We start from the raw sequence: 12801 nt of genomic DNA on the forward strand, positions 1-12801 counted from the left end.
ATTTTGTTCTTACCTGCTTGTGTTTTTTTTTTTTTTTTTAAATTTCTACTCATTTCTTTGATTAATCTTCAGACCCTTCATCTACCTCCTCCCCAAGCTTATTATTCAAACTATTCACATATCACCATCAAACCATGTCATTGCAAGATCTTATACCCGTGGTCAACAAACTTCAAGATATCGTTACCACCACTCAAGTAACAGATTTAGACTTGCCAATCTTGGCCGTTGTCGGATCACAATCTTGTGGGAAATCATCTGTCTTGGAAAACATTGTTGGGAAAGATTTTTTACCCAGAGGTACTGGAATTGTCACTAGAAGACCTTTGGTTTTACAGTTGATCAATTTAAAAGAAGATGATCCTCGCATAAATAATTTCGAACATTCTAGCTCCTCATCTAGCAATGATGAAAATTCCGATGAAATTGATTTGGAACAACACCTCAGAAATCATGTTAATAAATCAAACGGTTATTCCAATGGTTCAATCAAATCTTTTAATACTAATCCGGCCACTGAATGGGGGGAATTTTTACATATTCCAAATAAAAGATTTTATAATTTCCATGATATTAGAAATGAAATTCAAAGTGAAACTCTTAGAATTGCCGGTGAAAATAAGGGTATTAGTAGATTACCAATTAATTTAAAGATTTATTCTACTAAAGTTCTTAATTTGACTCTTGTTGATTTACCTGGTTTGACCAAAATTCCAATCGGTGATCAACCAACTGATATTGAAAGACAAACTCGTAACTTGATTCTTGAATATATTTCAAAACCAAATTGTATTATTTTAGCAGTTTCTCCTGCTAATGTGGATTTAGTTAACTCAGAATCTTTAAAATTAGCAAGACAAGTTGATCCAATGGGTAAAAGAACTGTTGGTATTTTATCTAAACTAGATTTAATGGATCAAGGCACTAATGCTTTGGATATTTTGAAAGGTAGTGTTTACCCATTAAAGTTAGGTTTTATTGGTATTGTCAACCGTTCTCAACAAGATATCACGCAAAACAAACCTTTAGAGGATTCTCTAATTGCAGAAGAACAGTTTTTTGCCAATCATCCAGCGTACAAAATCATGTCTAAAAAATGCGGTACTCGTTACTTGTCTGCGACATTAAATAAAATTTTAATGAATCATATTAGGGATCGTTTACCAGATATTAAGGCTAAATTGAATACATTAATGGGCCAAACAGAACAAGAATTAGCTCAATACGGTGATATTCCAAGTAACTTGAATGACTCAAAGGAGAATAGAGGTGTCTTGGTTTTAAATTTGATGACCAAATTTGCCAGCAGTTTCATCAATTCAATCGAAGGTACTGTTCTAACCGATATTGCCACCAAAGAATTATGTGGTGGTGCCAGAATTTATCACATTTATAATGAAGTTTTTGGATCTCAATTAGCATCAATTAACCCTGTTCATAATTTATCAATTCACGATATTAGAACCGCCATAAGAAATTCAACTGGACCAAGACCATCTCTTTTTGTTCCAGAGTTAGCATTTGATTTACTTGTCAAGCCACAAATTAAATTATTAGAAGAACCTTCTCACAGATGTGTTGAATTAGTTTATGAAGAATTAATGAAAATCGTTCATAATGTTTGTTCTTCAGGTATCGGCATTGAATTGAACAGATATCCAAGATTGCAAAGTAAATTAATCGAAGTTGTTAGTGATTTATTAAGAGAAAGATTAGGGCCAACCATCAAGTATGTTGGATCTTTAATTGAAATTCAACAAGCATATATTAATACTAATCATCCTAACTTTGTTGGTGCCGCTCAAGCCATGAGTATTGTTGTTGAAGAACGTCGTAAACAAAGAGAAATTCAAAAAGAAGTTGAACTGAAATCAAAATTGAGAATTGCTACTGAAAGAATTTTGAATAAAAATTCTGCTGTTGAAGATGAAGTTGATGATGAATTAGAAGCCGAAGATGAAGAGGCCAAAGAAATTGATATTAATCAAGTAGATGATGAAATTAAACCTGTTCATAAGCATAAAAGAAGCGATTCAAATAAAACCACTTTTTCCATTAGAAGTGAATCTACTAATGCACAAGGTCAAGAATCTTATTTGAATTACTTTTTCGGAAAGGATCCAGTCATTCATCAACAACACTTACAAACTCAAGCACAATTAAACCCAACTCCTTTCAAATTCCCACATCATCAAGAGGCTACTTTGCAATTCAATAACAATTTCATCAACAATGGGTCTGGCACCATTAACAGTGGTATGAAAAGTTTGAATTTGGATGAACAAAGTAGAAGCGGCACTCCTCTTGCAAATGGTCACGGTCATGCCAATGGACACGCTGCAACATCTTCAATGATCAATGGATACGAAGCATCTTTTGAGAGTGATGATTCAATTAACGAATTAAGTGAACGCGAACAATTAGAATGTGAATTAATCAGAAGATTGATAATCTCATACTTTAGCATTGTTAGAGAAATGATCCAAGATCAAGTTCCTAAGCTGATCATGTGCTTATTGGTCAATTATGTTAAAACTAATATTCAAAATCAATTAGTTGTCAAATTATATAACGATAATTTATTCGATGAATTATTACAAGAAGATGAGACTATCCAAGTCGAACGTGAAAAATGTATTAACTTATTGAAGACTTACAGGGAAGCTTCCAGAGTTATTAGTGATGTTATCTAGTCGGTGGTTAATGACAATCCTCTATATTTTCCTGTAAATAATTAACTGTATATACAAGTTGTCTGAGAAACGAATTAAATCCCAAAAAACTTAAAAAACCAAAAAAAAAAAAACAAAGAACACAAGTATAGGTGTTTTCAACTGATCATATGAATAAATTATTACAAATATTCCTTATACCCTTTTAGATAATTTATTTATACAAAAAGATATATTTATTACTTTTAATTTTATTGTAGCAAGTCCAGGATTAGAGTTAGTCGTTTGGTCTTTTGCAGACATAGAGATCGACCGGATTCAAAGATCTATTACCAAGGATATTATATCTTTTCCAATTGTAGTCTACTTGCTTCTTATCATCATTCGTATCCATTGACATATCACCAGAGTCCTCCTTGAGAATGTGAGCAAACTGTATATTTCTTTTAATCAAATGAATTGAGTTGTTAACATGATTGTTTAGTAAATTAGCCAAATTTATTTTCCGTTCAATAAGAAAGTTCAAGTCATTATCAGAAAGAAGGTTCATCCTACATCTTAAATTCAAGATATAATTCAAAGAAGTAATCATCTTAACTTTCCATCTTTTCCCCAAATCGTCTATGACTATCCTACTTAGCAGGTGCAAGTTGGTAAACAACTCCAGCAATGATGTTTCACAAAATATCCTCGTGAGATCTTCTTTTAAATCGCCGATTAGGTCATTCAAGTCGTTATTAGATAGTTTTAGAATGTTCATTGAACTAAGCTTGATGATTGATTTTTCATTAATAGACACAGCATTCGTCAGTAGAATTCGCTTTCTGTTTATGAAAATACGTAAAGGAACACTGGAATTTCTCGTAAGCTTCATAAATGTCACATTTGAAGGCATGGTGACTGCTTTTGGTAAAGAAGCAATAGTAATCTTATCCATTTTTCAACCTCATTTCGGTTTGACGCGATAACCAAATTAGACTTTGCGGTCAACTGTTTTCTTACATAGCGACTTTCAGTAACCACACCTATGGCTGGCAATAGGTTAATGATATAGTATTGAATGCTTTCAAGAACCCTGAATTTACCCTTATCCGAAGGGTTCGGCTCTTTTGTTCGTCAAGCCGGAACAGTATCAATGTTTGCAACCAGACCAACAAAACTGAAATTTGTCTTCATTACTCGTTAATATGACGATGAATGTTTATTATCCCCTCAGCCAGCTATCTTCGAAAATGATCACTTTATCAACTACTGTTATACTGACAGTATTAGTTTCTGTAATATATATTTCCTGGATTATGTATGTGGTGTATGGGTCTGTTTATGGCGATGATCTTCGAATTTTCATTTTTTTTTTCATCTCCATCATCAAGTTCTTCTTTTCAACCAGCAAGATAGTCTACCAAAACCAATGAGACAAAAGAGAGCCAAAGCTTACAAGAAGCAAATGGGTGTTTATACCCACACCTTCAAATTCAGGGAACCTTTCCAAACAATAGTGGATGACGAACTTATCTTGACTTGTATTAAATCATCTTTTAACTTGACTAAGGGCCTCGATAGAACCATACAATCAGAATCCAAACCTATGATAACACAATGCTGTATGCAAGCATTGTATGCCACAAATAACCAAGCAGCTATCGATTTGGGAAAATCTTTTGAAAGACGTCGTTGTAACCATCCTCCAAGAGACCCTAAACCACCTTCCGAGTGTATTGCATCCATAACAAATATTGAGGGTCAAAACAAGCATCGTTACGTTGTTGCTTCTCAAAGTGTTGAATTGCGTAAGCAATTACGTCAAGTACCTGGTGTTCCACTTATTTTCATGAATAGGTCAGTCATGGTCATGGAACCCTTGAGTCATGCCAGCAGTAAGTTTGCTGAAGAGGTGGAACTGAGAAAATTAACCGGTGGGTTGAACAACGCCCTGACAGCTGGCTACATTAATAAAGACGATGAATCAGAAAATGAAGGAGAGGACCAGCCAAGGAAGAAGAGAAAGGGACCAAAAGGACCTAATCCTTTGAGTATCAAGAAGAAGAAGTCAGATACCCCGGCTAAAGAGGATAAGCCTGAACAACCAAAGAAGAGAAGAAGAAAACATCACAAAAAATCAAATGGCGGGAATGAAAACCCAAGTAATGAGAATGAAGGTTCTTCAAATCATGAGCATGAAGGTTCTTCACCTAATGAGAAGGATGTAAACTCAGAATGAAAAGGCTTCAGTACAAACTAAATTGACAAAAAAATTAACGAAGTTTCCAATGAAGGCATTTAGTGACCCTTCTTAACTTCTTCTGCATTTCTCTGTAAATTAAAAAAATTTATGTAAATTAATATACACATCATATAGTTCATTAACTTCTATGTAATGCTGCAATTCTATAACCAATAAATATATAGTCTATTCGATAGCTAAAGCATCGAAAGAATTTAAACTTTGCTTCTCTTTAATGACTTCATTTCGCTGAGGAACAACACTATTTTCATCAATTTTCAAAATTGTGTTGGCGGCTTCATCAACCATGCATAACTTACAGTCAAAAGCTATTAATTGGTCACGTAATTTCTGTTTACTAGACTTCATTAGCATGTATAAGATATTCTCGCGATCAAGATTCATTTCTTTGTAAGAAGCTTTATCGTATAAGATATAAGTAGATTCTGTCATCCACTGTAAAGTTGGCATTGAAATCGCATCCTTGTGCTTAAAGCTGGACATGATTGAATCAACTGCCTTTTCAATGTCTTCCTTGACAATGCCAAAGAAAACATCTTGGATCACTATGGCATTGAAGTAAGCATCATCAGCAGCCAATTGTTGCAATTCTTTTTCTCGAACTTGTTTTTGTCTAAATTCTTCATCCTTTAGAATTGCAGGTTCAATTTTAATACCAGGTTTCGTTGTTGATTTTGTTATCACGATAAAAACCGATCTATTAGGTTCTGGATCTTGTGACTCCGAATATAATTTATATGTCTCAGCTAAAGCATGTACAAATGCTCTTTGAGGTTTGTTCATTTTACCAAAATGTAACAGTTTCTTTGGATTTGGGATGCCACTAGCAACTTCATCTTCATAGTCACTAATAAAATCCAGCATGGCCAGTTCAATCTTACTACACCATGCTCTTTGTCTTTCGTATACTTTAGTTACTGCTTCTGGATAAGGGTTCTCATTGGTTTCCTGAACTCCAAAAGCAGCTTTCAATTCAGCATCTCTTTTAGCTTGTGAGCATAATTCATCGCAGTCTAAAATATTACCAATACATGTAGAATCATTGATTGAACTTCCACATACGGTCTTCTTTGATCTGCGGCCGCATTCACATTTGAGTGTCACTTGTTCTTTACATTGAACATTATCACAAGTTCCCTTTTTCAGGATATGACATTTCAATTTACAAAAATGAGGACAAGTAGATCTCACCTTATGACAAATTGCTTGACAAGACTCAACGGGAGCGTGAACACCTTCAACACATTGTTGAGAGCAAACTCTTGAACATTGGTGACCGCAGGCCTTATTAACAGTGCAAATCTTTCCGCAAGAGACGTTTGTTTGCGAACAAATAACGTTTGGAATTTCCTTTCTTAATCCACAATTGCATGATTTGGTAACAAGCTTGGTACATTTAGGACAAGGTTTCAGATCATCGTGACATTCATGGGTATCTTGCGGATGACCACATTCTTTAGGGCGAGTACATTGTTCGTGACATTCAATCTTAGTACCACATCTAACAGGGGCTGGAATAACGGTTTTACCACAATCACAGATTAAATCTTCATTTGAAGATTCTAAGCAAACTCCACATGGACCGTTGTGACACAAGGCCTCACAGTAATGTTGACCACACAGTTTCAATCTATTACAAGTACGGGTACATATATGGATAGGTTCCATCGACATTAACTCGTCATCGAAGTTAGCCCTAGTCCTGTTTCTGATTTGCTTCTTCTTTTCACGTTCACGCTTCAAAGCAGCTTGCTCTGAAGGGCAACAAACTTCTCTATGGTAATGACGACGACAATTCAAAAGAACCGGACATTTGTGGGTACATCTGGGTAATTGTTTATCTTGTAAAAACTTACAAGGAACCAAAAATGAATTATTCCCACATTGACATTTAGTATCTATAATATTATAACAAATGCATTCACCGGGGTGACATTTAGCCAAACATGTGCAACCACACTTCAATGTCTTACCGCAAACATTGTCACATTCAGGCATAGGATCAGTACATTTAGTTCTTGAAGCATCTTCAACGCTTGTCTTTCCACAGTAGCAAGTTCTCACAACTTCTGGTGAATATTTACAGACGGGTGCTTTAGAAGGTAATGGCTGACAAGATAATTCTTCAAAATGGACTTCACAATCATAAGACAAAATTACTGTATCATTGCATTTGCTTCCTCCAATAAATTCCTTGTTATCTTTATAGCAAATTTTAGGATCTCTTTCATGGCAATAAATATCTTTATCGTTTTTTCCACAATAACATTTAGTAGTAACTCTTTCCTTACATTGACCACATAATCCCGAGTGACATTCTTTGATCGAACAAGTATGGCCTAAATCACATAATTCTGTCTCGCATGGTTGCGGACATTTCCATCCTGATTCATATGGGGTGATCATACATGGTAACTGACGTTCAGACTTACCGCAGTGACATTTCATTAATGGACCAAGAGCCCCACAAACCGGATGTTGACCAGGATGACACATCGATGCACAACTGTGAATACAATCGTCATACTTATAGTTACAAGTATTACCGCAACTAAATGGGATTAAGGAGTTCGAATCTGGATTGGTGACACGGCCACACCAACAAGTAAATCTATTTGGAATCTTATTGTGCTCAATGTTGCAAGCCGGGCATCTCCATTTTTTGTTAGCAGTAGAAGATCCTCTAATACTCCAATCTTTGATACAATCCAAATCATAGACACGATAACAGTTATCGCAAGACCAAATGGTAGACTTATTATCAATCTCGCAAGTACACACGAGACAAGTATAGACACCGTCTTGAATTTCTTGGATTATAGTTGTGGATAAAGATTCATTCAATTCATCTTCATCGGATGAATCACTAGCATCACTTGACTCATTTCCTTCTTCAGTGTCAGAGACAAGGGGGGGTAAATTTTCAGTGGATGCACTGACTGATGACCCTTCACTCAACTCAGCATGTTTGTGCAGGTGAGTGGAAATATCATTTGAATTTGAAGATTCTGCTTGTTCAGGGTGGATGATTATATTTATATCATCACTGCTGCTGTTCCGACTAAGAACGTCTTCAGAAGAAAAAGACGACCTTGACGTGAGATCTTGAGCAGCCTTCGGTAGTCCCACTGGTTTTCTAGCGTCCTCCATACTCTCAGCTTGGCAAAACCAAAATTATCAATGAAGTTGAATCTTCTCTCTGAAAGACTGAATGAGTAATCTTTTTTTTGTCTTTCATTTGTTCGTGTCTGCTCTGAAAATAGATTTTAGCTGCAACAATTTCTGAGTTCCGCGCATAATCTCCTTCTTTAAAGTAGCAAGTTTATAACTCTGAAATTTTCAATTTCTCGATCAAAACTACATTTGAATGGGTTTATGACTATTTGAAAACATTATAAGGCAGTAAAACTAAGAATATGAGATAGGTTGTAAAAAGAATAGTGAGACTATGAAATAAAAAAATTAAGATTTTGGGGGAATAAAAATGGATATTAGGAAAAGAGAAATCAAAATGAATTGAACCATAAAAACAGTAAATGTATATATAGGATCCCTGAATAATATACAAGCATATTAAAAGTTAAGCAAAACCATTTAGCAAAATTCCAGATTAATGCCAAATCAATTTGATGAAGTTTCTTTCAGAAAATATTAACCGATTCTAATACTTCTTCTTTTGAAGAAATCCATGACTTTACGGGCCGCACTGGCTTCCTTGCCATTAACAGAGGAAGAGCCAGTTGATCCGTTTTGACTGGTTGATCTTCTTGAAGTGGAAGAAGATGCTGATCCAACTCTTTTTTGATCTTTATTAGACGATGCTTGAACATTTCCCTCGCTTGAAGGCTCCAAAACTCTTTTCGATGAATTCGGAGTGTGAGTTCCAGAGCTGGGAGCGTTTGATGATACGTTGGACGTTGATGAGTTATAGGTGTTATAGAAAGATAAAATGCTGAATCTATTACGCTTCTTTGAATCTTTATTTTCCTTATTTGAATCTCTTGATCTGACAGATGCAGTTTTAGCTAAAGGTTTTGAATCCTTTTCGAAATCTTTTGATTCAGTTTCTTTGTTAGCTTTCTTAGATCCAGTTCTTGTGACCCCATTGGCTTTGGATTTTTCTTTACGTTTTGAATCAATCAGCTGTCTTTTATTTGAAGAAGGTGGCTGTAACTTGCCATCTTTTTCGGACTCAGAGTTAAATTGGGGAGCCTCTTCTTTTTTATCAGTGACTTCATTACACTTTCCATTATCCTTTCCATTAGGTACGTCTTTATTTTTATTTTCAATTGGTTTCGAATCAACTAATTCCTTTTCTTTGACCTTAACAGTTGGAGAAGTAGTTGGAACTGCAAAAGTAGGTGGTTGACTTATTTGAGGGGTTGATGCATTGGTTACTTTGGTTTCAATTGCAGAAGTATCTACCAAATCTGAGTTATTTAATTTTTGAGACTTTTGAGGACTATGCAGATCACTAAGTTCTAAAGTATCCATTTTATCTTCTAAATAACTCAAGACAGAATTTCTTTTATTCTCACTATTATTTAAATTCGTATCACTTGTTAACACGCCATTAACGTGAATATGAGTGACTACTGAATTTCTTCTTGAAGCCACATCAGATTTAACACCTGAATTAGGACTATTACTTGATCTCTCTAAATTACCAGAATTTTCTGAAATTGGAGAATTTTTAGTTGGTGAAGTTGATAAAAATTGAGAATATGGCAAATTAGCAGGAGAAGAAATTTTAATGAAGTTAGTATTATCATCATTACTCTTATTTGATAAATTGGTATTTGAATTTGATGTACCAGCACTTGCATATGCAGATGACATTGAAGATGGATGATAGGAGGTTGGTCTTGGTTTTTTATTGGTATGAGGTAATCTGTTTGATTCTCTAGACGATCCATTCTTACTACTATTTGCACTAGTATTAATGAAACCATTTGTTGATGAAGTATTTGATGTTGGAGGTTTTGTTGGACTTTCAACAATGGTACCAATAGTACCGGTATAAGTTGAAGCTCTTGGTAAATAAGTAGGTAAATGATTTGCAGCCTTATGAGAACTTGAAGTAATTGGTTCAATATTTTGTTGAGGTTGAATTGATTGTTGGGGTTGATCAGGTGTAATGTTCATTTGAACCATTGATAAATCAATAGAAGAGGTTGAACTTCTTTTATTAGTACTATTATTATTATTGCTTTCAGTTACCACTGCTTTCAAAGCAGTACTTGCTGGGGAATAAGTATTCGAAATTGAAGCAGATTTAGCATGACCACGAACATAACCAGAATTATTAAAGATTTGTTGTTTTGTTGGAGAGTGATTTGAAACATGAGATGAGGTGATTGTACTATTGCTATTATTATTAATATTTGGATTATGAATATAATTAGCATTATTATTATTTTGTACAATACCAGAAGGTGAAGAATTTGATATTGAAGATGCAGATGAATTAACATGTTGAGATCTAGGAGATTCATTTTCTGGTAAAGCGATAGCATTAGCAAAAGATGAGCTAGTTGTTGGAACAGAAGTATTACTATTATAAATAATATTTGTACTTGAATAAGATCTTGCATGAGAATTCATCATTAAACTTGAAGAATTAGTTCTTTCATTAATCATTGAGAATCTTTTATTTTTATTATTTGATAAAAGATGAGTTGAATTTCTATCTTTACTTTCTTTATGAATTTTATCCCATTCAGGTTGTCTAATTGACAATAAATTAACATAAGGACTTAACCAAGGGTGATTTCTAATTGCATCAATATTAATTCTTTTCTTTGGTTCCGGTACAATTATTTTTCTTAACAAATCTCTTGCTAATGGACTAACATATTCTGGGAAAGTTAAAGGAGTTTTACAAATATAATGATATAATTTAACAATATCTGATCCATCTTCATTTTCAGGATCATCATCAAAGGGTAGATAACCAGATAACATTGCATAAAGTATAACCCCTAAAGACCAAATATCAACTTTTTTACCTTCATAAGGAGATTGAGTTAAAACTAATTCAGGAGCAGCATAACAAGGAGAACCACAAGAAGTTTTCATTAAATCATTCTTTTCTTTATTATAAGAATTAACAAAACCAAAATCAGAAATGATGACATTTTTATGTTTATCTAATAGTAAATTTTCCAATTTCAAATCACGATGAATTAAACCTTTTGAATGCATGTAATCAACACCACTAACTAATTGGGCAAATAATTTTTTGGCAATATTTTCTTTTAAATATTTATGATGTAAAATATAATCAAATAATTCACCACCAGATGCATATTCAAGAACAATACCAATATATTTACCACTTTTCATAACTTCAACTAAATTTACAATATTTGGATGATTTAATAATTTTAAAGAGTTAATTTCACGATGAATTTTAATTTCCAGTTCAGAATCTTTCATGATAGTATCACGTTTAATTAATTTGATTGCAACCTGACTTGGTTGTTTACCATCTTTACGCCAACCTAATTTAACTTTACCAAATTCTCCTTCACCTAAAGTTGAACCTAAGATATAAGAACCAAATCTAACTTCTCTATGAATTCTTTTAGCGTTTATATTATAATTGGGGTTTTGATTATTTGAAGTTGAAGTTGTTATGGTGGGGTTACTGGCGTTAATGGAGCCATTGGTTACTGCAGATGATGTTGAATGAACACTATTTGACCTTGAGTGGGATGAAGCAGGCATTGTTGATGGGATATTATTTGATGCAGAAGATATGTTATTTGAAGGAACAGAAGATGGAGTTGACGAAGGAGTTGATACTATAACAGGATGGGTAGGGACCGTGGGATGAAGTATTTGAGAAGCCATCGTAAAAGATGAAAAAAGAGAACAAAAAAATAAAGAAAAACAAATAGAGTAAGATCAAAATTTGGGAAAAAATAAAAAGAATCAAAGGAAAAAAACCAAAATATACCAAGTTCCAGTGTTTAAATGAAATAAAGATACCAGGTAAGACAGAAAAACGAAAAGAAAATTAGATTGAATAAACAACAATGGATACAACAAAGAAAAAGGAGATCAGAAGGGTAAAATAAAAGGAAATGCAAAAGAGAATCAAAGACGAAACAGGATTGCAACCCACTTAGATTAACTATGTTACCGAACAAACAACTGGGAAAAGGTTGAAAAGTCAATGTTGAAAAATTGGTGATGTATTCAACTTTTTTGTTTTCTTTTTCGTTGAAACCTTTTTTTTTTTTTTTTTTCAATTAATGATGATGTTTTCTTTCTTTCTTTTGAGTCTTGAAGCGTGTCACCAAAGTTTAAAGCTGTAACAAACCTGGACTGGCGTGGGGATGGTAGAGTGAATGAGTTTTACTCGAGAAGGCGAGAACGACACGGGGGGGAAGGTAAGACGATGGAAGTCTGGCGTCGAAAGAAAGAGAATGGGTGAAGATGAAATGGGATTGGAACAACAAGATATGTTAAAAGTTATGACTTGAAACAAATTGCAGGGAAACGAGGTATTTTAAAAGTAAACACCGCTAACGAAGTATCACCAAAGCAAAAAAAAAAATAAGGTAAAAAAAAAAAAATAAAATAAAATAAAATAAAAAAACGAGAAGAGGAAAACCAAAACAAATTATTATATGTAGTCGAATAAAAATCAAACTCTGAAAAGGCTTTTAAACGTTGGATAAGACGACGTGAATAACCCGAATATATGGAGACTTTCGATTAGACTGGGATAACTGGAAGTTTATTATGGCAAAATACGAAATATCAATTGCAAAAGGATGTAGGGAAGTAGTCAATCGATACGAAAAGATGATTTCATAGGTGAGAAAAGGGAGCGGGATAACGATGTAACCTATAGCAGCGGATCCGTGTAGTAGA

At 34.0% G+C, this 12801-nt stretch overlaps 5 protein-coding genes across 5 annotated transcripts; 2 read left to right on the forward strand and 3 right to left on the reverse strand.

The window, feature by feature from the left end:
• Nucleotides 1-22: 22 nt before the first annotated feature.
• On the forward strand, nucleotides 23-2693 carry DNM1 (dynamin-related GTPase; the record flags this gene model as incomplete). Its single annotated transcript, XM_020219515.1, has 1 exon — nucleotides 23-2693. Exon 1 carries the CDS (start codon nucleotides 135-137, stop codon nucleotides 2691-2693), a length of 2559 nt encoding a protein of 852 aa, XP_020079339.1. The 5' UTR covers nucleotides 23-134.
• A 237-nt stretch (nucleotides 2694-2930) lies between these two features.
• On the reverse strand, nucleotides 2931-3906 carry HYPBUDRAFT_151660 (uncharacterized protein). Its single transcript, XM_020220610.1, has one exon. It carries the CDS (start codon nucleotides 3607-3609, stop codon nucleotides 2950-2952), a length of 660 nt encoding a protein of 219 aa, XP_020079340.1. The 5' UTR covers nucleotides 3610-3906; the 3' UTR covers nucleotides 2931-2949.
• A 177-nt stretch (nucleotides 3907-4083) lies between these two features.
• HYPBUDRAFT_155194 (rRNA-binding ribosome biosynthesis protein) lies at nucleotides 4084-4893 on the forward strand (the record flags this gene model as incomplete). The annotated part of the gene is made up of 1 exon (XM_020222091.1): nucleotides 4084-4893. One exon carries the CDS (start codon nucleotides 4084-4086, stop codon nucleotides 4891-4893), a length of 810 nt encoding a protein of 269 aa, XP_020079341.1.
• Nucleotides 4894-5050: 157 nt separating this feature from the next.
• On the reverse strand, nucleotides 5051-8113 carry HYPBUDRAFT_151662 (uncharacterized protein). The gene has a single exon (XM_020220611.1). It carries the CDS (start codon nucleotides 8065-8067, stop codon nucleotides 5083-5085), a length of 2985 nt encoding a protein of 994 aa, XP_020079342.1. The 5' UTR covers nucleotides 8068-8113; the 3' UTR covers nucleotides 5051-5082.
• A 214-nt stretch (nucleotides 8114-8327) lies between these two features.
• HYPBUDRAFT_133424 (protein kinase) lies at nucleotides 8328-12184 on the reverse strand. Its single transcript, XM_020219517.1, has 3 exons — nucleotides 10069-12184; nucleotides 9092-9981; nucleotides 8328-8917 (listed from the first exon to the last, which is right to left on the reverse strand). The coding sequence occupies exons 1-3, from the start codon at nucleotides 11770-11772 to the stop codon at nucleotides 8569-8571; spliced, it is 2943 nt and encodes a 980-aa protein (XP_020079343.1). The 5' UTR covers nucleotides 11773-12184; the 3' UTR covers nucleotides 8328-8568.
• Nucleotides 12185-12801: the final 617 nt, after the last annotated feature.

This window comes from Hyphopichia burtonii (assembly GCF_001661395.1).
Source record: "Hyphopichia burtonii NRRL Y-1933 unplaced genomic scaffold HYPBUscaffold_1, whole genome shotgun sequence".
Taxonomy (NCBI): domain Eukaryota; kingdom Fungi; phylum Ascomycota; class Pichiomycetes; order Serinales; family Debaryomycetaceae; genus Hyphopichia; species Hyphopichia burtonii.